This window comes from Pollicipes pollicipes, unplaced genomic scaffold (genome assembly GCF_011947565.3).
Source record: "Pollicipes pollicipes isolate AB1234 unplaced genomic scaffold, Ppol_2.1 Scaffold_7050;HRSCAF=8361_pilon_pilon_pilon, whole genome shotgun sequence".
Lineage (NCBI taxonomy): Eukaryota > Metazoa > Arthropoda > Thecostraca > Pollicipedomorpha > Pollicipedidae > Pollicipes > Pollicipes pollicipes.
The window spans coordinates 9,433-33,939 of NW_023596985.1; the positions used below are offsets into that span (position 1 = coordinate 9,433).

Sequence of the window (24,507 nt, forward strand, 5' to 3'; positions counted from 1 at the left end):
GAAAGGCCAGCTGGCAGCTGGCCAACAAGGTTCAACCCAGACCCGAGCGGCCGTGTCGGCAGCATTGTGCGGCACGTAAACCCTCCGCATCCCTGTCTGGCGAAAGGGCGGGGGGCAAAATTAGCTGTTGAACTGGACGGCACGCTTGGGTGGTGGGTTTTGGGGTACACGCAACAAGCTATGCTTAGCAGGATACTCTGAATCCGAATCACCCTTACAAACCATTCGGAATAAATTTATTTTAAAAAAAGGATCGTGTCTTGTGTTTTCTTTTCCGCCGTCGGTGCGGGGAGACGCCTGAGACATACTGTGCAGGGAAGCCGACGGCGGATGCGCGAATAAGGTTTAGTTCCTATTGTGTCCCTCGTTTCCAAGCTTCTCCAAGCCGATATCCACTGTTCTTATTATTGGATTACGGGGTTTAAACTACGCTCTTCCAAATCCAAACGATGAAAATGGAAAATCACGTAGGAAAATTGTCCACGAATGCAGTACAATCATTTTACATACAGGTTTGTACAGTTTTATTCATCGTAGTAACCGTAGTCATTCAACCATACGACGTAAACTACTGGCTGCCATAACTCCAAAAAAAAACCGCTTGACTGAGAGACTTGACAATGTCATGGACGTCTTCTGTATCGGTTATAGCCTCCGTGACCCATTTTATCAAGATCCGAGGGAAGATGGTGTAAAATCGACCCTCTGATCTGTTGATTTGCCGTAGAATGCCGCAGATACACTATGCGCAATTGATGGCTGGAGGCGACGGGTTCGCAAGCACATTTCTTGAGTGAACAGGTAGTGATGCGCATGTGAAACGCAAATAGGATCGTCCAATCAAGAACAAAATATCGCTCGCAGATGAGATGCTGATAGATTGCCGTATATCACTTAAAAAGTATTTTCCACTTAAAGTATACCAACAGTATAAGTGGACTGTTTTCATCACATCTGATGCTTGCTTCAATATCCTGAAATGCATAACATTCCCTTTAATGGCATGCGTTCGAATGTTTCCCAACAAACGTTTGTCGCAACGTCATACCAATATTTGCATCTCGTGTATTATAATGCCCGCGATGATGCCACTGTAGTTTTCCCGAGATGTTCCGTCTGGTACTTTCTACTATTTTTTCCCCGAATTATCAACACTGTTGAGCGCTGAGCAGCGCTGATGAAGTAACTCAGCACAGACCTTCAGCAGTGTTCTTATGTTGTAGTACTTGTGATATGATATTCACGGCTAACATTAATGAAACCTGTACAAACCACGCAATATTACCAACAAAACAACAGCGACGTGTCATTGCTATACTGCTGCGCTGGGGATCAAAGAAATATCATGATCAATCTGGATTTGCATGCGGAATGAAACTTATCAATTACCCACCCAGTTTTGAGGATCCCTTTTCCTCCCAGTTCATTTACCCCACACACACAGCCCGCAAATAAAGGATGGGACAGACGGGCATCAGTGCTAGTTAGGCTCAGGCAACACAGCACGCCGCTTCAGTTAGCCTCAAGCATCACAAGCCCACCACTTCAGTTAAGAAAACAAACGAACCGCCCGCGATCTGACGCTGTTTATGCCGAGCTCAGGACCTCGCAGGCCCCGACCAGGCAGGTCCGACCTCCGGGATGCTACTCTACGGTCTGGCAGCCCGACCTCCGGGACACTACCGCTGAGGTTGATTTTTCTCGCACTGTCACAATGGCCCTTATCCCGCTGCGCCTGCAGCCATGACTACATAGCGCGCGTCCTGGTTCTGCTCATCCCGCACCACTTCAATGCCCCCCGGCGCTGCTGCAGGCACCCGGGCGCTTCCGGGAACCTGTGCACACGCGAGGGCCTTCCTAGGCGAACGGCCTCCTAGCAAAGGTCCTCCTGGCGAAGGACCTGCTAGCGAAGGGCCTGCTAGCAAAGGATGTCCTAGCGAAGGGCCTGCCAGCGAGTCGGCCTGCTAAAGCCAGCTGTCTCTCTGCACCTGTTGTTATGCTGGCGGGGTCCGGGGCGCTTGGGAGGTGCCTGAGCCAGGCGCTGTGGACCAAGGCCCGCTGTTCACGTGGTCACCTGGTCACCTAGCTGGTCACCTGATGTGGTGTTGCGGTGACAAGACGAACCTGGCGCGGCTGGGTCTACTGATATGGACAACCATCATAATATTGACAACTGAGCCCGTCCCGTCCCGTGTGGCTCAGTTGGTTAGAGCGCCTGCCTTCGAATCACCCGCCCGTGGCGAGGTGGGTTCCGGTCGCTTTAAGACACTCGCTATTTGCCCTTGGCAGGTATGGCCTGCGGCCGGTGGCAGCGGGTCGCACTGAAGGTCATTTGACGGTCAGAGGGCAGGACGGACCTCGGCACGTTAAGATTTCGCCACCAAATTCTGCCGTTGACATGAAATTGCGCGATCGGGTGGTAGGGTCGGGGCTCACACAACAAACACTGCTTAGCGTGAGCTCTGATCCCAGAAATCCAGCCATTCAAAGGGTTCAGATCAAATATTTAAAATAAAAAAACATGCGCCAGAGAGATGAATGGACTACTTACTGCCTGTCATGCTTGGCCTTGACGTGACCTTTAAACATGACGAGGTTGACGTGGTAAGCTGGACGGGCAAGACGATTTTCAGTGAGCTTGAACGAGCGAGACGGTCTTCAGTGAGCTTGACGAGGGTGAGAGCATTCTCCCTGACCTATTGCGTTCAAGCTCGTCAAGCTCAGTGAGCCATCACGGATTTAACTCACACCTCGTCATAGAATGTGACCAATCTTGTCGGGTTCACAAGCTCCATTCTAATTCCAAAATATGGCACGCCATGATTTGATTGATGCCCTTAGAGCTGTTCATGCGTTCACCCCCCAGCTTGATGACGAGAGATACATTCTTTGTTACAGCACCGACCACCAACGCAATTGTTCAGACGCAACTCCTCTTCCGAGAAGGAAAACAGGATAGGTCTTCCAGTCCAAGTAAACCCGACTTCTGCACGGATGTTTGCATGATTGGGTCGTCAAGAAAGCTCACGGACGATGCGAAAAAGAGCAACAATCAGGGCACTGGCGCCCCCTCGGGTCCCAGCTCCAGTAACGGGTGGACAGCGCAAGCTGTTCATTTCAGGGCCTAGCAACCCTGCCGTCTCGTGAGCTCCTGCTCGTTGTCCCGCTACCGGGCCCCTCACCCTTCCTCATCTCATTTGATCGGGGTCGCCGTGTCCCCTCGCCCGCGTCTCCGGGTTGATCAGATCCTAGTGGCTGAGGGGCGCGTCGTGCGGGTCAGTCACGGCGCTTCCTAATACTCCACTTTGGCCAGAATATCCGGGGGCGTGGGGGCCCCGTAGGGCCCCATACGGGTCTAGCGGCTTGTCGCTCGCACTACGGCTGGGACGAGTGGGCAAGCTACTCCTTGTGGATCTCTGCTTGGGGTGCCTGGCCGTTCGCGGCAGCTTAAGGGGTCAAGAGGCGGCGGCGCTGAACTACGGCCAGGACAAGGAGGGATCTCCCCTGCCACACCTGCCCGTGTGGGAGGCGTCGTTCGCCCCGTACAGCACCGGGGCAGCCCTGGCGGTGACCAACTCCAGATGGAATGTTAGGGCCGTCCCCCATCTAGGCTCGAGGTGGGTTGGGAGCCCCGGTGCCGTATGCATAAAATCGCGCATGAATATCTCATCACTGAAACACATCACCAGCGACTCCCCCCCCCCCCCCCCACGCCGACACACCAGCCCGAGCTGGAGACCCCAATGCCACCGAATCTGACTTACGTGTCCGCTCCAAGCGCTCGAGTGACTTGCTTCGCGAAAAAGGCTATGCACTCCAAAAGACGTGCGTACGCGGACGGCACGATAGAGGTATACCTTGCCAATGACGCAGAAATCCGACGCGTGTTAGCAGCCAAGCAGCTCACTTACTCAAGGGAGAGGAGGCACGAACGTGCCGATCACTGTCACACCGCACCCTGCAAAGAACATTGCGAAAGGAGTGATGTCATGTTGGGACCTCGGAGGAGTGTCTGGAGGGGAAATAGTCGATGGCCTAGGGAGACATGGAGCTACTGCCGCCAGACCAATCCGGAGGAGGGAGAACGGAAAGGACGCAATCATCTTAACTTTCAACAGGCCGAATCCCCCGTGGAAAGTATGCACCCCGCAATACCTGCAAGTATGTGCGTGCCTGGTCCTGTCACCGCTTCAGGCGTCAGAATTATGGACATGTCACTGACAGGTGTCACAAGGAAGTTAGATGCAAGCGGTGCTCTTCGTTCCAGCACCAGTTTAGGGAATACACTTCTGATGATATCCGAAAATTTTATTAGTGCCGTCTCAACCATCATTCAGTGACCGATGGGCATCAAATGATCGTTGAGTGCAGATCATCTCGGGAGGCAAAAATGTTTGATGGCCATGCAGAAGTGCATTAATGAGTTTTTGTTTTATGATTAAGTGCATTTGGAGATATATTGCAACCTTTTGTGAAAGATTCCACTCCAAGCGACAATTAAAACGGTCCGAAATTTCGTCGATGACAGAAAAGGCGCTTTTCTCACCTCTCAGAGCGTCTCCCACGGGCAGGTCCTCCGGTGTTACCGGGACCAATGGGCCCGCCCCGTGTGCCGCCGCCTAGGTCACAAGGGCGGCGCTCGTCTCCATCTCCGGACCGCGCCTCCAAGCGCCCCCCCCCCCCCCCCGCCCACCCTGATCGGCATCGCCGACAGAGGGCAGGTGGCAGCCCGCGGGCCCGTCCAAGGAGCCAATCGGGTCCTGCAGAACTCTGAGGAGCGCGAAAGCCATGCAGTTGGTCCAGTCGCTCTTCGTAGAAGTACGGCCACCGAACATTCTTGAAAATGACTTGCAAGGCGCGTTTCGCCGAAAATCTGCTGCGGTCGCAAGTCTGCAAGAAACGAAGCTGGCATCGAACAGGGTTTTCAACTTGCGATGCTACACGATTTACAAGAAAGTGTGTACCTTCCTTCCACTTTCGTTCCACTTCCACCTTCCTTCCACGTTCACCTTCCACTACGGTGGCCCATGGAGGCGTGGCCGTGGTAGTCTGCCACAGTGTGCCTTCGAGGCCGCTCTGCTTCTGTACCACGCTGCAGGCGGTAGCAGCATCCGTGGGCAGGAAGTGTTTCACCGTTACTGTATGCTTTCTGTACATACCACCCACTTCAGATACATCCTTGATGGACTTCAAAACTTTTGCCGATCGTCTACCGCCACAGTGTGACCTGCTGTGAGACTTCAATAGCCCCAACACAGTCTGGGGAGCAACACACACCGGCCATAAGGGGCGCAATGTTGAAAGTGTCTTAAACAGAACTAACCTTTGCCTCCTGAAAACGGGCAAGGCAACGTCCATCTTTGTATCGATCCGCTCGCCTGGCCTGCGTTCACGCCTGTCCTGGGCTGTCGACAGAGAGCCGTTGGGCAGCGACCATTTCCCAATCTGGCTTGGCATGGCAGCCGACGTGAAGTTGGGCACGAAACCCACGAGGTGGGATTTGCACACGGCCAAGTGGGACAGGCTTGCAGAGGGCTGTAGCATCAGCATTACACCCAAAGACACTGATTCTGCCCCAACACTGATGAAGTCATTTACTGCCGCTGTGCTGTCTGCCGCGGATAAAAATACCTGTAGGACAACTGGTAAGCCCGGTCGTCCCCTGTCCCCTGGTGTACCGATAAGTGCAAGGAAGTGATACAGGCTAGGGAGCGCGCTATCAGGGAATTTACCCATAACCCGACTAAAGCAAATATGATTTCGTTGAAGCTGTTCAGAGCTGTTGCCCGACGCGTGATTTTTAGCTGCTAAACAGATGTTTCGGTGTAAACCGACACACCAATACCAACCATGTGAGGAGCAGAACACAGAGAACCGCAGGCAGGGGCTGCTCTTCGCCTCTGCCCCCCACCCTCGTAGTACCAGGTGCCGCCCTCACATACCCTATTAAGGTTGCAAATGAAAAAGCAAGAACTTTTTCAGAACGTTGCAAGCTCCACACATGCGATCCCGGCTTTACTCGACACCGGAGGCAGTGCCAGTCGTCGCTCCTGGCCTTTCGTCCAAAGGATTCTGAGAGCTACAGCGACCCAGTCACCATGTTTGAGTTGAAGAGGGCTAGCAAACTCTTCGCGACGTAGCATAGGGTCCCGATGGCGTTCGTAGCGCGATGCCCCGTCACCCCCGCACTCATCACTGGGCTGTCTTCTCAGCACATTCAGCTACATGTGGCAAAAGGATGACTCTCCACTGGCATGGAGAGGGGCCATCGTTGTACCTCTGCTCAAGGTCGGAAGGAGAGGTGAGGGCCCAAGCGACCATCGTCCCATAGCGCTCACATCTTGCCTCTGCAAATTACTGGAAAACAATGGCAAACTCTGGTTCGATGTGGTATCTGAAAAAGAACTAACTTCTTTCTATCATACAGTGCAATCAAAAAGTACGCATTTTATAATACCATATTATATTATATATATATATATATATATATATATATATAATATCTTACATAAAGTAGGCACTTTTGTTTCGTTTTTGAGTTGTATATGAGGAAAATAATACTAACCTCCATGCGCAGCCAGCGTATAACCACAGAGCATGAAACCTTGGCACAGGTCATGGCGTATCTTTATGGGTACCTTCTGCAAAACATGCTGAGCTCAAAATGAGCCGTTACACTAGGCAATTTCGGACGCAGCATGCGAAGGCTCGACAAAAAAGTAAATGCATAATGAGGTCACAGTGGATCATCTAAGGTCATATGAAGTCATCCAAGGGTAATACCCTGTCTGCCAGTAGCGGAGATGCTAAACAAAAGAATGCGATGCCTTTAGCCACTTCCTCACTGTGTTTGTATTTTAAGCTGATGACGTCTAACATCATGCACCAACGCACCTGTTATAAGCTTGTTACAAATACATTGTCATGCATCGAAAAGACTGTAATGTAAACAAGAGGCATGCGATCTTCAGTGCCTGTATTTGTGCAATGTACCATTCCTGACCACACGAAGAATCGTGCCGTTCACATAAACCCAGTTAGCACTTGGCATTTTTCATCTGCATGGTATATTAATTTGACCTAAGCTGACCTCTAACCTCTAGGCCATTCTAAAATGGTATTCTTGTCTGGAATAATTTTGTTCCACAGCTGCACCTTGTAAGATAAACTTAGAAGGACATTATGGACAAACGTATCGTATTTGCTGGTTACTGGTTCACCAATTTTGACCTGATTTGACCTGACCAATGTGGGGGAACAAAAATGGTTGGATCGGACTCCCCCAGCCTTAACATTTATCTCCGTGCCCTCAAAATTGTCGTTGAAGTGTTAACATGAATTTTAACTGCAACCATCCTAACGACTGTTTTTCACTTTTCGGGGCCTCTGGTGACTTCATATTTGACCTAAGGTCACAAATGTTGGTTGCATTCTTTATAACCTGACGATACCTTCCAAACGGTGTCTTTGATTTTCTCATACAGCATCTGGAAATGTGAGATCCTAGGGGAGGGGGGAAGTCAACTTCCCCTGGACGGGTGCCGTTTAAAATATGCCAGTAGTTATAAGGGAATTGCTTTCATCACATCTGCTGCGTGCTGCATTATCTACAAAGGTGGAACATTCCCTCCGACCTTTGTGCGCGCAATGGTTCTGGACGTTTCGCTGGCGGGTCGCCAGGCAAGACTTTGGTGATGGCGCGCGGCAACCGGACATTGGTCTGCGGCGGGCCTGATGGTGGTCCCGGTGGTGGTCCCTGTGGTGGTTTTCCGCTGGTGGTCCCGGTGAGGGTCTGTGGTGGTTCTCGGCTGGTAGTTCTTCGCACTGCTGGCCGGCTTCCCCTCTGAGCTGGCTGCCGTTCTGTCTCAGAAGCTGTGCTGGGGAGCCTGGACGTTCTTGGCGCAGCTGTGGTGGTTCGCGACACCGCCGGCCGGCGCCGACCCGTCCCCCTTCCGACTGGACCTGGCCTCGCCTCTGCACGGCGCCTGCGGGGCGCCCCGTTACCGCTTCGGTATACAGCCCGCGAAGGATTCCGGTGAGTCCAGGCTGTTGTTCCGGTGAGCAGATGACGGCGTCGGTAGTGTCATATTCGGCGTCATGAACGTGGGAAGAGGGTGCATCGGTGGGCACGTCACAGACGTGGGCGCAGGGAGCACAGGTGGGCACGTCATAGACATGGGAGCAGGGAGCACAGGTCCAGGTGGGCGCGTCACGGACGTGGGAGCAGGGAGCACAGGTGGGCGCGTCACAGGTATGGGAGCAGGGATCATAGATATGGGAGCAGGGAGCACAAGTGGGCAGTGCCCCCACACTGTTGACGAGCGTTGGAGTCGAGTCATGTTGGCTAAACGTTGTCTCGAGTCCGATCAGGTGTCAACGTGAGTGCGACCTAATAGGACCTAATCCGGATCCTTTCGTGGCGTGCATGAAAAGGTGTGCAAAAAGGCAAAACAGAGGGCATTGCGTGCTCACATTTTTGATGATTCTTTCTACGTTCTTCCACATGGATTCGTTGCGAACCCTGGTGGATATTTTGTTCAAGCGGCACTGTGCACAACACAGCTTTATACTGCAATGCTTAGAAAAGGCGGCGAGGAGTTGAGGATTTAGGGTTCAGGGATTTATATATAAATGAGATCTTTAGACTGATAGAACCTGTCCAAACAATTTTCAGATGTTGCCAGGGAGGGACTTCCAGAAACTTCGTTTGACAAGCCATTCTAGTGATTCACTATTATTGCACTAAATGACTTTTGCCTTTTTCTAGTTCTTCTCGCAACATTTGTGAACTTAATAATTTTTTTTCTAAATATCGGCCTAATTTGCAGTGTCAGTGTAGTTCTACCTTGTCTATTCCTCTCATAATCTTGAACGTCTCCCTCAGATCCCCTCGAGGTCTACAATATTTCAGTGAACGCGATCCCAAGACTCTAAACCAATCCTTATAATCTAAGCCGCCAACCCCACTTATCATTCTAGTTGCTTTTCGCTGCATTCTTCCCTGCCCATTTATATCTTTTTGGAAGCATGTGGACCACACCTGTACAGAATACTCTAGGTGTGGTTCAAAATCGACCAAGCACAACTTTTTGACAACATTCCCGCTTTTGTGATGGCCATTCCTGTTCAAAAGTCCCAGCATACGAATTGTCTCGCTCCTAGCGGCCCCACATTGCATTTCAGCCATTAGATCATTGGAAATGATAACCCCCAAGTCCTTTTCTTCCTTCATCTGGTCAAAACACGGGCGTCCCATTTGATAGCTGATGACCTCATTGCCAAAACTGACCTGATGCAAAAACAGAACTGCCTTGATTTGAACTGGCTGAACTGCCTTGAACTATTTTCCTTGATCTGGTCAAAACACGGGCGTCCCATTTCATAGCTGATGACCTCATTGCCAAAGCTGCCCTGATGCAATAACAGAACTGCCCATAACTGGACGACATCTGCCAAAAAGAAGCTCAGTTCACTAATTTCTTTAAGTCAAACTGAACACTGTTCACCTGGTCTGTATTTTCGACAACCCTCCCAATTCAATGTTGTCAGGAAGTTTTAGCGCCTTACTCCCTAATCCTTTCTCGGAATTATTCACAAAAACAATAAAGAGCAAATGATCCAACACCAACCCCGTCCAACCAAACCCAGTCTCTACCAGCCCCCCACTGAGATTTGGTGCCACTGAGCACTACATTTTTCTGTCCAAAGCCAAGCCCTCACCCAGCTAAGAACAATTTCCTCAATGCTACGCAATTTTAGCTGATATATCAGACACGGGTGAGGCACCTTAACGCATGCGTTACTAAAAACTAGGTAAACAACATATAAACCACTGTCTTTATATATCTGATTATTAGCATGTTCCATGGGTTCAAGAAGATTGATCATACAGGACTCCCGGAAAGAAAATCATGCTGACTGCGATTTATAACTGATACCTATCAAGTGTGGTTGAATGCTACCCTTAATTAGATCCTCTAAGATCTTACATACTTGTGAGGTTAGGCTGATATTTCCGTAGTTGCAGAACTTTTGGCTTACATTGGTACTACGTTGGCATTGTGCCAGTCCTCGTTAACTTCTAGGAAACTTAATAATTTATTAGGTACTAACCAAAGAGGATAAGCTGAAGTGCTAACGCATTCGCTCAGCACTCTATCATACAGCTGGTCAGGTCCAGTCGGCTTATTAACCTTGATTTTCTTCAGCTATCCCTTGCCGTACCCTCAGTCACCGTCAAATCTACAAGACTGCCTTCAGTCATATTTTTCCCACTACCAAGGAGATCTCGTAGTCTCCTTGTAAAAAAAACTGAAGAAAGCAACCTATTAAGCCCGCCTACAATATCCCTGTCGTTCTGTAATGACTTATGAATATTCATCTTCCTCGAAGGACCGACAGAAGATCCCTTAGATTTGAAGCTGCAGTAGAAGCAGGTATTATGCCTAGGACCGGAGCGCCTCCTGAGAAGAGTTCCAGGGTGCTAGCGGCCAACGCTAAAGTAGAGAAACTTCGTGACAAGCTTGGCCTGAAGTCTGTAGACAAGTGGGATAGCTTTTCAGTTCTAGAGACCCGTAACAGGGAGATGAACTCCATTTTTCTGAGAAAGCTGATCAAGTCTTGAGTAGGATGTACGAACATGCTCTTCAGGGAAACGGGCTTCTTGGGGTGGGAGAGGGAGCATAGAGCACATCGAGAGTCGTAATTCAAATTTGCTGAACAGAGAGCCAAAAAAGTGTAGAAAAATGTAGGTGCTTCTGCGCAAATCCAAGAACCGCCAGAAACAAGTTTGGCGAGCTCCATATTCACATGGTGGAATAAAGTTTAGATCTGGTAGGCATCATCAATTCTTGGACAGTGAGCACTTTTTGGGACGGCTAACAGAAATTTAAAGCAACTGGTTATACTACGTTTACTTTTCAAAGAAAAGGGAAAACGGAGGCAGAATACTAGTCTATATAAGGCGGACCATAAAATGTGAAATCATAGATAGTATGAAGAAAAGCGATAACGTAGAATTCCCTGTGTCGATTTGGTTATGCTGAGGGCAACAAATTACGTGTTGGAATTTTCTATAAGCCTCCAAATAGTTGTCAGGATGTGGACACAGATAGATGTGAGCCATGGCCTTGTCTGTACAGTACCGCACGTCGGCCACGGCCTTGTCTCTACAGTACCGCACGTCGGCCATGGCCTTGTCTCTACAGTACCGCACGTCGGGCATGGCCTTGTCTCTACAGTACCGCACGTCGGCCATGGCCTTGTCTGTACAGTAACGCACGTCGGCCATGGCCTTGTCTGTACAGTAACGCACGTCGGCCATGGCCTTGTCTGTACAGTACCCGCACGTCGGGCATGGCCTTGTCTCTACACTACCGCACGTCGGCCATGGCCTTGTCTCTACAGTACCGCACGTCGGCCATGGCCTTGTCTGTACAGTACCGCACGTCGGCCATGGCCTTGTCTCTACAGTACCGCACGTCGGCCATGGCCTTGTCTCTACAGTACCGCACGTCGGGCATGGCCTTGTCTCTACAGTACCGCACGTCGGCCATGGCCTTGTCTCTACAGTACCGCACGTCGGCCATGGCCTTGTCTGTACAGTACCGCACGTCGGCCATGGCCTTGTCTCTACAGTACCGCACGTCGGCCATGGCCTTGTCTCTACAGTACCGCACGTCGGGCATGGCCTTGTCTCCACAGTACCGCACGTCGGCCATGGCCTTGACTCTACAGTACCGCACGTCGGCCATGGCCTTGTCTCTACAGTACCGCACGTCGGCCATGGCCTTGTCTGTACAGTACGCACGTCGGCCATGGCCTTGTCTCTACAGTACCGCACGTCGGCCATGGCCTTGTCTGTACAATACCGCACGTCGGCCATGGCTTTGTCTGTACAGTACCGCACGTCGGCCATGGCCTTGTCTGTACAGTAACCGCACGTCTGTATAGTCACATGAAGCAACATGGCGGCACAGACCACATCTGGAGTTGAGAACTCAGCTATGAAGGTTGCGCTCTCAGGGTATCCCACGTTTTGTATTCAGCACACTTCACGGTTAACGAAATCGTTGGCTGTAAAAATGGGCTTTAATCCAAAGAATGTAGAATAGCGCAACAGGATGTAAGTTCAGTATAATAAGGTGCAGAAACGTTGCGATGAGCTTGGCTTCACGTTTGTAGATGAGTGAGGCAGGTGTTTTAGTCGCAGAGACCTGTATAGGACGGATAGATTCCATTTCTCTGAGAAAGGTGTACACGTCCTGAGTAAGGTGTACGAACGTGTTCCTCAGGAAAAACAGCTTCTTGGGATGGGAGGGGAAACATAGGACACCGGGGTACAAAAATTCAAAATTGTGTTACGCTGAGCCAAAGAGGTACATGAAAACTTGGGGCGGTCCATGCAAATGCCAGAAGTATCAGAAACATGTTCAGCGAGCTTCATCCTCATATGCTGGAATACAGATAAGACCTGCAAGCTATCACCGAACCTTGGAACAGTGAACATCTTCTTAAGCACAGTTTACGGGAATTTGAAGCATTTAATAACAATATGCTTCTTCCATGGAATAGTAAAAAATGGGTGAGATATGAGCGGTTATGTTGCAATTCAGGCTCTACAAAGCTCAGCGAGGGCATGTTGTTACATCATCATTATTTAGTCGCCCACGTAACGTCAGGACGATGGTGAGCCATGTCTGGCAGGAGTGTTTTGTGTGTACATATGACCTTGGCTCGCCTCACCCTGTCTATTTCCGGTGTGGAGAAGGTGAATCTTTTTGTCTAAGCCAGAGATTGGCTAAACTAAAAAAAAAAACAGCTGTGTGTGAATTAACCCATGATGCTGTTGAACATATGTAATGAATATACATGCATTAATATGTACATATATATACACACACACACACACACACACATATATATATATATATATATATATATATATATATATATATATATATATAACGTGAAATGAACATATATAACGAACGTATTTGCTATTTGATCGTTGTATTTTGGGGGTATTCCTGTTGTTCTCAACTAGATGTAAATGAATTATGCATGGGTTTATACAAACATACAGGTAACAACTTACAAATATTAAGCAGGCGAAATACTTGAAGCTCGGTGGGCTAGTCTAAGCGGGCTTATGTGGGCATTGCCTAGCGAGGAAGGCGTGGATTTTCAAACTTGTGCTGCGGGACGGGGTGGATTTTCAACCACGTTGAATGCCTTTAAGCAAATAGCAGCAGCAGCAGCAGCTGTTGAGAACGGTTGGCTTCGAGGTGGAGTGGAGCTGCGCAACAAGTTACACACGTGCAGCTCGCGGGCCGTGACATGTTGTTTTCCTTGTGCACATCCGGACCTAAACCATCTCGGGCGGTCTTAGTACCTTAAACGGGATCAAAGCAAGCCAAAATAGTGTTCCTTTCACTTCAGTAGTCAATGTTTGTCTAAACATGTTTGCAAACGGGGTGCTCATTTCCGGCTTGGGATATAACACTGGATTTTGAGGAACGAATTATACCGTATTTTTGTTTGAACCGTTTTCACAGGCCATCGTTTAAAACAATCACTGTGGTTACCAGGTGGCCATTTCGGCAGAGGTGATCGCCTGCCCTTTAGCAGCTCGGCTGATATAGCACAACCACATGCTGCGTAGCATGGCAGTGTCGGGCGGTAATATCAGACATGACCCGACATGCCGCCCAACGATCTGGCATGACCCGACGTGGCCTGATCTGGCATGACCAGACGTGGGCTGATCTGGCATAATCTGACCTGCCCTAACCTGACCTGCCCTGACCTAACCTGCCCTGACCTGATCTGGTGCCCTGTCGGCAGACTGGAGCCCGGACCCTAGCACGCTGATCGCCAACGGCTCCACTGTGGAAGTCCGACGCTTGGAGCGGACCGACAAACACGAGTTTCTGCTCACCATGACCTGTGACGTCACCGGACGGCACACAGGTAGGTCTGCGGGCTAACGCCATCTGTGACGTCACCGGACGGCACACAGGTAGGTCTGTGGACTAACGCCGTCTGTGACATCACCGGACGGCACACAGGTAGGTCTGCGAGCGAACGCCGTCTGTGACGTCACCGGACGGCACACAGGTAGGTCTGCGAGCGAACGCCGTCTGTGACATCACCGGACGGCACACAGGTAGATCTGTGGACTAACGCCGTCTGTGACATCGCCGGACGGCACACAGGTAGGTCTGCGAGCGAACGCCGTCTGTGACATCACCGGACGGCACACAGGTGGGTCTGCGGGCCAACGCCATCTGTGACGTCACCGGACGGCACACAGGTAGGTCTGCGAGCGAACGCCGTCTGTGACATCACCGGACGGCACACAGGTGGGTCTGCGGGCCAACGCCATCTGTGACGTCACCGGACGGCACACAGGTAGGTCTGCGAGCGAACGCCGTCTGTGACATCATCGGACGGCACACAGGTTGGTCTGCGGGCCAACGCCATCTGTGACGTCAGCGGACGGCACACAGGTAAGTCTGTGGACTAACGCCGTCTGTGACATCACCGGACGGCACACAGGTAAGTCTGTGGACTAACGCCGTCTGTGACATCACCGGACGGCACACAGGTAAGTCTGTGGACTAACGCCGTCTGTGACATCACCGGACGGCACACAGGTAAGTCTGTGGACTAACGCCGTCTGTGACATCACCGGACGGCACACAGGTAAGTCTGTGGACTAAACGCCGTCTGTGACATCACCGGACGGCACACAGGTAGGTCTGCGAGCGAACGCCGTCTGTGACATCACCGGACGGCATACAGGTAGGTCTGTGGGGCAACGCCGTCTGTGACGGAGCGATCTGTGCCGGTGCTGGCTGCGAAGAACGTCACGTCGCTGGGCTGTTGCTTACTCGAATGCAGTATATGGGAACGGTAAATAGTGGCATAAAACAGAAGAATGAGGCAGTAAAGTAGCACTATAATATAAACAAACGTTTGTGCAATATGATAAATTACTGGTGTAATGTAGTGCAACTGCAATATCACATGGTATAAACACTAGGATGATAAGTATAGTGTGGTATTATTGTGATATAGCGCGCTACTACTAAAATTTAGCATAGTTAAATGCAACAAGGTATTTACAAATAGTAGATAGTTGACGGAAATAGTACGAAAGTATAGTTGTCGGAAGTAGGAAGTACGTAAGGGAGGAAATTTTACAGTTGTGTGGCCTACGTCTTTATGTGAAGCACCAAATAATTCATAAACACCTTGGCCAGATGCTCCCTCGGACTGCCCAGTCATTCAGTGGCCTCATTCTATTACAGAAGTGGCATTGCAAGTTTTGGAGGGACGATTTGAAAGCAGTAGGCTTACAACATAAGCAGTGCGGCTGCCAGTATTGTAGCCTGCATCCGCTCAGTAGGAATGGACATGAGGCGCTCTCGGGAACGGCATTGGCCTTTGGTCTGTCACGCTGACCATGGCCCGCATTGCCTATGGGCTCTGAATTCCTAGTCGACAGCTGGCCATCGTGTCTGCATTTCATACTCGGCGATGAATTCGCCCAGGGCGAGCTGCGATTTAATCAACGCTAAAAGCGATTTATATCAGTACCTTGCCCGCATCGACCTTCTTCAGAGCGTCGAGTAAAACTCGATGGATCTATTTCAGCGTCGACAAAGGTGAAGTTTAGGACCTCGCCTTACCGCTAAAACTGCCAATTTGGAGCCAAAAGCCGTTGAATGTCACTTAACTCACCATTTCGCTGGAAGGAATATTGCCAAGCGTTTGAAAACATCACGTGCTATCTAATTCACTAAATGAAAATGCGCGTTGTCTGCGGGCGCGTGTGCAGATTCTCCGTTGCCAGACACACAGCGCCGGCGGCTGCACGGGTTGCCGTGAAGCTCGCACCAGGAACCGGTTCTCACGTTCATTATGATCCACTACTGAAATTTCCGCCCAAAGTATCAAAGGGAAAGTACCAGTGTTAGTCGCAGTGCGCGATGCAGGAACGCATGTTTTGGCATAAAACTAGGATATCCTTTCCGTGTATGTAGTGGAAACAAGTTGTGCATAGACCAGGCCGTAAAGAACGTGCCGCGAAGCCCTGGCAACGCTGGGTGTTGGCCCCCTGCACGCAGAGCATTGCCAACACTCGTAAACTTTGAACAACTTGCCAGAACATGCTGTACATCATTGAGATGCAACGGCATGTCATGGGGCTGGGGTGGTGCTATACAGGCATCAACGGCATACTATCGGGCTGGGGTGGTGCTATACGAACATCAATGGCATATTATGGGGCTGGGGTGGTGCTTCACAGAAATCAACCGCGTGGCATCTCCGCGCCGCAAAGCAAGCGGTGGACGCAGCTTGACGACATCTAGTAGATGTCCCGAGTGTGCAGAGCGGCATCGCACAAACCGTGAGTTGGATCCATACATGGGCGTTTGATGGCCCGATAGAGAACATTCCGGAGCTTCCAGCGACTTGCTCCAAACTGCTCCGTAGAAAGCAGCAAGACCTGGCAACTGAACAGTTTTAAAGTTTTTAAATGTTTGTGAGATGCTAGATTGGTTCGTAGTATTGTTGTGCCAGACACGGCATGAACTCACTCCATGTTATTTTGGCGACCGCTCTAAATTACTCGCTCCAATCAGGCTTTGCATTCAATGCACAATATCATTCTATGTACACATTTGCCAGCGCAGCAGCGGACCTCGTTGCCATTGAGCCACCAGTAGGGCTTGGTAGTAGGAAAAGATTGCGGCCCTCGGGGAGTGCCTCAAGCCGTCAGCTGTAGGTCAGGTAGGGCACAAACCTTTCAGCCGTTTCCAGCGGCTGAAAGGAAGGAGAGGGGACATACAAAACGCTTATCTCGTCAGTCGGGAGCTAGGACCCGACTGACACCCGTCCGCGCCCCGTGCCTGACCTCTGCTGGGACCCGACTGACGCCTGTCCGCGCTCCGTGCCTGACCTCTGCTAGGACCCGACTGACGCCCGTCCGCGCTCCGTGCCTGACCTCTGCTGGGACCCGCCTGACGCCCGTCCGCGCCCCGCGCCTGACCTCTGCTGGGACCCGCCTGACGCCCGTCCGCGCCCCGCGCCTGACCTCTGCTGAGACCCGACTGACGCCCGTCCGCGCCCCGTGTCTGACCTCTGCTGAGACCCGACTGACGCCCGTCCGCGCTCCGTGCCTGACCTCTGCTGGGACCCGACTGACGCCCGTCCCGCGCCCCGTGCCTAACCTCCGCTCGACCACGTGACTTAGACTAGCCCGCAGCGTCGGCGGTCGGGGAGCGGCCGTAACAAGCGGCGCGGTGTGCGGTGCATGGCGCGGGCGCGACGCCCACAACACAGCACCTGGACACCGCATGCACTGCACCCAGATGCAACGGTACAAACAAACACTGTGACCAGGACAGTATTGCACTCATGCAACTACACAAACGTGAAATGGATAAACCACGTGCATCCAGCGAATGGTTTTTAAATTTTTAAACGAGGCCCTTCATAGGCATTGATTTTCATTGGCATTGGCCTTCATTGACTAACTTCACACGCTTCAGCCCATGCTTTTATTTCCCCCAAATGTTACGAATGTGCTAGGCCTGGAGGTCATTAATATGAATCGGTCGAGGCCGTTGGATGCTGGCCGCGGCACTAATGTTTACATCTGCGCTGTGTGAAGCAAGGCGGGTTTGGGGGAGAATTTCATTCAAGGACCATTCATCTAGGATCATGTTAAGGTATGTAAGCCTTGTAAGCTTTGTAATTACTGTAATCAAGCTCTAAGAGTACTATAAATAAGCTCTGCAGGCACTGCGTACATATGAAGAGGGACGCTACAAGGATATGGGAGTTTGTCTTGTCGCGCCTGCGTCAGACGTCAGAGAAGCCACCGATTGTTTGTATAAAGTTTTGCAAAGGTTCTGTAGGAAAAGATCTGACATCATACCAGCCCATGAAAATGTAATCTTCTTTAAAGCCAGCCAACCGCAATTTTAGCAAATAATCTTTACAGACATGTTTTTACATATCTGTGAAGCATTTCTAAGCGAAAATCAGTGCTAAAAGGTGTGTGCCGACAATAGATAATGCTGAAGTTTCCGTTTAATTACAACAAGTTTTACAACGCAAGCTTTCGTGACAACGGCCGATAGCTTTCGTGACAACGGCCAATAGCTTTCGTGACAACGGCCAATAGTTATGACTTGACGAGCTTTATCCCAGCATTCTCAACACCATGGAAGCTCGCATGCATTTGAGAAACATGCTGACCTAGAAGCAGCTGTTTGGGACCTCCTCAGATTCTTCATAACCTCACGCATACGATAAAAGCGCTGCCCAAAGCTTTTGACAGTTTTCTGTCACCGACCAGCCTTAGCTAAAGCAGCCAGCGCCTGGCGCACGAGGGCGCCAGACCGTGACGTCACAAGCGTCACGGAATGCCCTGGGGCACTCCTTTCTGTTCCATGCCGCCAATGACGACACGCCGGACAATGTGAGATGGCCTGCCCCCCCCCCCCCCCACACACACACATCCAGGCCCGCCACAGACAGAAGACGCGTGGCCTTTGGATGGCCGCCTAGATGACCACTGGGATCTTGCACGGTTTTCTCCAGGCACGGCATTCAGACCTAGAGTACGTTGCTGTATTATTACTTGGGCATGCTTTCCACAAAAAAGCGTTTAGGTCGAAGAAAGTGGTGCATAGTGATTTCGGCCGTCATTGTTCCCGACTGATACCACGGGTGGGGTCGGGGCGCGGGATCATCGCAGCACTTAAGGATGGCCATCGAGGCAGACCAGAGTGTTTATGACGAGGGCCAGGGTTGGCTCCGGATGTGAGCTGTGTGCTGTGAGGTAGACCAGAGTGTTTATGACGAGGGCCAGGGTTGGCTCCGGATGTGAGCTGTGTGCTGTGAGGTAGACCAGAGTGTTTATGACGAGGGCCAGGGTTGGCTCCGGATGTGAGCTGTGTGCTGTGAGGTAGACCAGAGTGTTTATGACGAGGGCCAGGGTTGGCTCCGGATGTGAGCTGTGTGCTGTGAAGCAGACCAGAGTGTTTATGACGAGGGCCAGGGCTGGCTCCGGATGTCCCCGTGGTGCGCCTGACACGCCCGCCATCTGCGCTACTCACACTTTCATCGCGCGCCTATACCCTATCGACAGCGTTGGTATGCGTCACGGGCTTTCCTCGGGCCGTTCCGACGTCATTAACTGTAACCAATCTCCTTTATGGTCATGTGTCGATCTCATAGGCAGATACTCGCCGCCAGATGTTTCCGAAGTTATCATGGCCGCGTGCTTGCTCAGAAGTTAGATTTATGTTCTTGAATGTTGAGCGGCCGCGGTGGTCCCGCTGTTGCAGGAGTGAGCGATAAAGGGCGGAGCTGCCGCTTAGAGCGGGAACCGCTTAGAGCGGAGCGGCAGCTTAGAGCGGGGGCCGCTCAGAGCGGAGCGGTCGCTTAGAACGGAGGTGGCTTAGAGCGGAGGCCGCTTAAAGCGGAGCGGTCGCTTAGAGCAGAGCGGCCGCTTAGATGTTGTTTGTGCCTGCTCAGCCTGAAGGCTGGACCCATTTGGTGTTGAACTACATCCCAGGGAGTGACTCAGGACGCCGGCGTGAATGACGTTCCGTCAGGTCACGGCATGACGGCTGGAAAATAGGTAGTGATGCAGCACTGTGACGGCTGGCACGTGAGGTGAGACGTCACAGTGTGGCGAGTGACGGGTGTGCCTTAACGTCGCTGCGGAGAAGATGGCAGGTGTTGTGACGTCACATTGTGATGGCTGGCATGAGCACTGTGACTTTCAGTGGGGCAGGTTTCAGATGACAGTTATGTGTGTGTGTGTGTGTGTGTGTGTGTGTGTGTGTGTGTGTGTGTGTGTGTGTGTGTGTGTGTGTGTGTGTGTGGGTGTGTGTGTGTGTGTGTGTGTGTGTGTGTGTGTGTGTGTGTGTGTGGTGTGTGTGTGTGTGTGTGTGTGTGTGTGTGTGTGTGTGTGTGTGTGTGTGTGTGTGTGTGTGTGTGTGTGTGTGTGTGTGTGTGTGTGTGTGTGTGTGTGTGTGTGTGTGTGTTGTGTGTGCGCGCTGTGTGTTATGTTGCGCCGTGCTGTGGTGTGTTGTGCGTGGCGAGGTGCGTGTTGTGTTCACTCACTTCACTGTGCTGTGTTGTGCTGTGCTGTGTTGTGCTGTGCTGTGCTGTGCTGTGCTGTGCTGTGCTGTACTGTGCTGTACTGTGCTGTGCTGTGCTGTGCTGTGCTGTGCTGTGCTGTACTGTGCTGGGCTGTGCTGTGATGTGCTGTGCTGTGCTGTGCTGTGCTTTGACTGTCACAGGTGTCCGGGCCCGGCAGGTGAACTTGCGGATTTCTTGTAGCGGTGGATCGTACTCGAAAGGATAGGGCGCTGTGTCACAGAGCTGAGCAAAACAGTGCTGAGAACGACTATGCTGAGATGCTGAGAAGGACTGCGCTGAGAACGAATGTGCTGGGAACGACTTTGCTGAGAAGGACTATGCGACAGTTCTTCCGCATCTCCTGTACATCAAATAACAAAGCTCTTGGATAGTGACACTTGCACCTCAGAATGCTGAAAAAATGTTTGTTGGTCTCAGAGGCGCTGACTCCATCTCTAAATAATGTTCTGTTTTGGTATTTGTCATCCCCATTTGTTCTTCTTTCTTCTTCTCCCTCACCTCACATTTTCTCCCCTCCTCCCCTTCCTTTCTTCTCCCTGCATGCCTTCCTTCCTTCCTTCCTTCCTGTCTTTCTTCCTTCCTTCCTTCCTTCCTTCCTTTCTTTCTTTCGTTCCTTCCTTCCTTCCTTCCTTCCTTCCTTCCTTCCATCCTCCCCCCCCCCCTCCCTCCCTCGGTGGGTTCGTCCTGCGACGCCGCGCAGGGCTAAAGCCAGGCTCCTCGGTATACATACACAACCGAGGCGGGACAAAATCACTGTGCAGCAGAAGCTGAAGCTGAAGCTTCCTTTTCGCGCAGGCCTGCAGAAGGTCGTGAAGGTGGACGTGCTGGACCGCAATGACCACGGCCCAGAACTGTACGACGACCGCGACCTGGCCCACGATGTCTACCTGTGCGGACGGCGGAACATCAGTAAGGTAAGCCAGGGGCGGAATAGCCCTGCACTAGGTGGCAGCACGGCGGATCTGAGCCTGAGACCTGGGTTCGGCTCCCGTCTGGCGCTGGCACCGTTTGGAGCCCACGTGGCCGCTATGTTGCATGACCTGGGCTCGGCTCCCGTCTGGCGCTGGCACCGTTTGGAGCCCACGTGGCCGCTATGTTTCATGACCTGGGCTCGGCTCCCGTCTAACGCTGGCACCGTTTGGAGCCCACGTGGCCGCTATGTTTCATGACGTTTTCAGGGACGTTAAGCCTTTACGGTGCTGCTGGTAGTTACATGGGGATAAAAAAACGGCAACCGTATTTGGGACTGAAGCCAGACTAATTTAAGCAATGGTAGTAGATGACGATTTTCTGCTTATATTATCATAAGCTTAAATGTTGTGAGGACGGGTAGGTTGAGCGGTGACAGACCGGAGCGATCGAGGGCTCATCTCGGATGGCTAGGTAGCAATGTTTAGGCCAGCGCACGAAGCGCTAAGCCAGACGCTTGTATTTTTTTTTTGGGGGGGGGCGGGACATTGAGACAGAAATGCAAGGTAAGCCGCTCCCGACCGGACAGACGCAGGTGAAAAAAAAACACAATAGGCGTGTCATTTGATGTCATTACATTAAAGGAGCAACTACTAAACGCATGGATGGAGACAGATTGGATGGACGGCTACTGCATGCGATGGCATCATAATGATGGATGACGGTGATGATAATGATGATGTCGATGACGATATGTTATAAGTGTTTATGATGATGATGTGATTATCACAAGCGTTATTCTTATTCTTGCTCTTACGTCTATTCTTACTTTGATTCTTATTCCTACTTTTATTCTTATTCTTATCCTGTTCTTTGTTCGTCTTATTTTCATTATCATGATCATTATTATCCTTGTATCACGTTCGTAAAATTAGCGCACGAAACGGGAACGAATGATGCATTTGTTCTACATGCGCGACAAGCAGTTTTCCAAAAATGGATGCCTGATAGAGCAGCCGCAAGTCACCGCTGGAACGCTCGGACAAGTGGGATCAATCCGCGGGCGGCGAACGGATCCACGGACGGTGAACGGATCCACGGTCGGTGAACGGATCCGTGGGCGGCGAACGGATCCACGGACGGTGAACGGATCCGCGCATGGCGAACGGATTCGCGGGCGGCGAACGGATCGGCGAGGCGGATCGGGTCGGGCAAGACAATCTGGACCCGGCACGGACTAAGACCTACCGTAATTTAGAAATCGTCACGCTACACGTATTGAGCTGATTGCAAATCAACGAAAAATCAAAATATTGAAAGTTACTGGAAAGCATTGAGCTAATTGGGACCTATATTTCGCATTTGTTCTAAGTTTAAACGTATACATGCATGTACGTCATACACAAACACATACGAGATGCAATGATCCAATATGTAATGTCCATAAGCTGAACAGATGACATTTATACAGATCGATGCTGATTTGTAAACGCATATGCTTCTGAGTTTAACCAGACTGATTGGATTCGGAAATTTCAGAAAATCTAATTGCGATACAAACTGCATCCGAAGATGCGAACCGGATTGGGGCGGATTCTACAAACCTAGCGTGACGTGATGACGTGCGTTAGTGCGATGCGATGACGTGCGTAGTCACCACGACGACCGCTCAATTCTTAGTGCGGCCAGCTGACTGCATCGCCCACCCGTGTAGACAGCTCCTGAGAACAGGGCCTGCTCATCAGAGGCAGTTCCTGAGCACGGGGCCTGCTCATCAGAGGCGTCTCAAAGACAGTCTCTGCCCAGCCGGAACTGACCCTCGCACGGGCACACCAGCGCTCCGGTGCTACCGGATCTTCCCCGCTCGATACCGGACTCCCCTCCCCCTCCCCCAGCGAGCTGTCGCTGGAAGCAGGCGGCGTTATGAGCATCGTAGCAGCGAAGCGTAGGCGTAACATTCGGTTAATTAGCAGCGAAGCCCGTCCATTTGCAGCGGTCGCCACGAATGTGAGTGGTTGGGGGAGGGGGGGGGGGGAGGCAAACTCATAAACGCTCCACAATATATTGCGGCCTGTTGCGTCGGCACGAAGATTGCGCTTGCTCGTTCAAAGACTGAGGGTGGGATTACATGCATTTATGGGTCGTGAGTTGTGTGCGTTGGGGAAGAGGGAGAGGGGGGGGGGGGGGGAGGTTGTTGGCGCATGATGGCTGATTGTATATTTACAGTGGGTTATTGTCAGTGTGTGACAGCCCATTGAATATGTAGTGGTCAACGCGTCTGCGTTAACCACTGCGGGTCTGGGAAACCAGAGGTACGGGGTTTGATTCCCTGCGGTGCCCGCCCTTCCTGCCAGGGTGAGAGGCAGACGACGCCATATAGCCTTAGCAGCTGAGTGCATCGTAAAGCCCCAATGACATGACATGACAGCCCATTGAATACATGCGATTGCTTAAGGCAAGCAGATAGTCATGAATGGTGCCGGGAAAACCGCCGAGTGTGGCCATATGTCTGAGTGTAATCATGTGAAGGCCACAACAGGTCACAAGATAACGACCTAGTGGCAGATGGGTAAGGGGTGAAATCATATGTGTCAGGAGAAGTGTCAGACGTGAAAGTATGTGTCAGGAAAGCACTGAGCACTACATCATGTATGCCCAGTGCTGGCAGTGCTACCCTGAGAAGTACTGCTGCTGTTCCTCTTGTGAAAAGATGTGTGGACCGTCCCGAATCGCGAGGAGCCAGTCTTCATGGAAGCCGTGGTGGGTCAAATACATTCCTCTAACTTGATGCATTTCTTCAAAGACATGTGCTCGGTGTGCTGCGGAGTGGTCAGATGTCTGAGATTTTATAATTGCAGAGCGGTCAAATGGCTGAGATTTAATGACTGCAGAGTAGTCAGATGTGTGAGATTTCATGGGCATTTGTTTCCCGCCCAAAAAGCAATACTGTAGGTAGTCCTCTTACACTGCAGCTGATTATTGAATAGCTACGTCCCTTTTCATGGTCTTGGGAGACTTAGGACGTGGCCATAAGGTTGAGGTTACTGGACTCCAGTCAGCCTCGACTTCAGCCTGCGCATAACGCTCAAAATGATTTCGGCAAAGGACATATTCACATATGTATCATATTGCATTGTTCTTCTAAGTAATCGCGTGCCGTGTGGTACATTTTGAGACATTTGAGCTGTTCGCAAGACATGCATTACGATAAATTATTCTGACATTGTGGCTTCCCATTACGACGTTCGATGCATCAAACAACGGACAGCTGGATTGACTTTACCTACAGCCAACCTCGCCGGAAATTTTCTGTTCATTCGTGCTGATCATTAGTGTGTACTTGCGACTGGGAGTCTTGTTTGTTTCGAACCTACCGTAGGTCCTCCGGCGGACGGCGTCCTGCGCGAT

The 24,507-nt window shown here is 51.2% G+C and overlaps 1 protein-coding gene across 1 annotated transcript in view; it reads left to right on the forward strand.

Annotated features, from left to right (window-relative positions):
- The first annotated feature begins 7,647 nt into the window (after nucleotides 1–7,647).
- The window catches only part of LOC119108911 (proto-oncogene tyrosine-protein kinase receptor Ret), a 92,604-nt gene continuing 75,744 nt past the window's right edge, over nucleotides 7,648–24,507 (forward strand). The window contains exons 1-4 of the mRNA XM_037232456.1: nucleotides 7,648–7,680; nucleotides 7,870–8,035; nucleotides 13,846–13,971; nucleotides 20,986–21,104. Of these exons, the coding sequence (XP_037088351.1) occupies nucleotides 7,648–7,680; nucleotides 7,870–8,035; nucleotides 13,846–13,971; nucleotides 20,986–21,104 (444 nt within the window). The remainder of the gene's footprint in view (nucleotides 7,681–7,869; nucleotides 8,036–13,845; nucleotides 13,972–20,985; nucleotides 21,105–24,507) is intronic.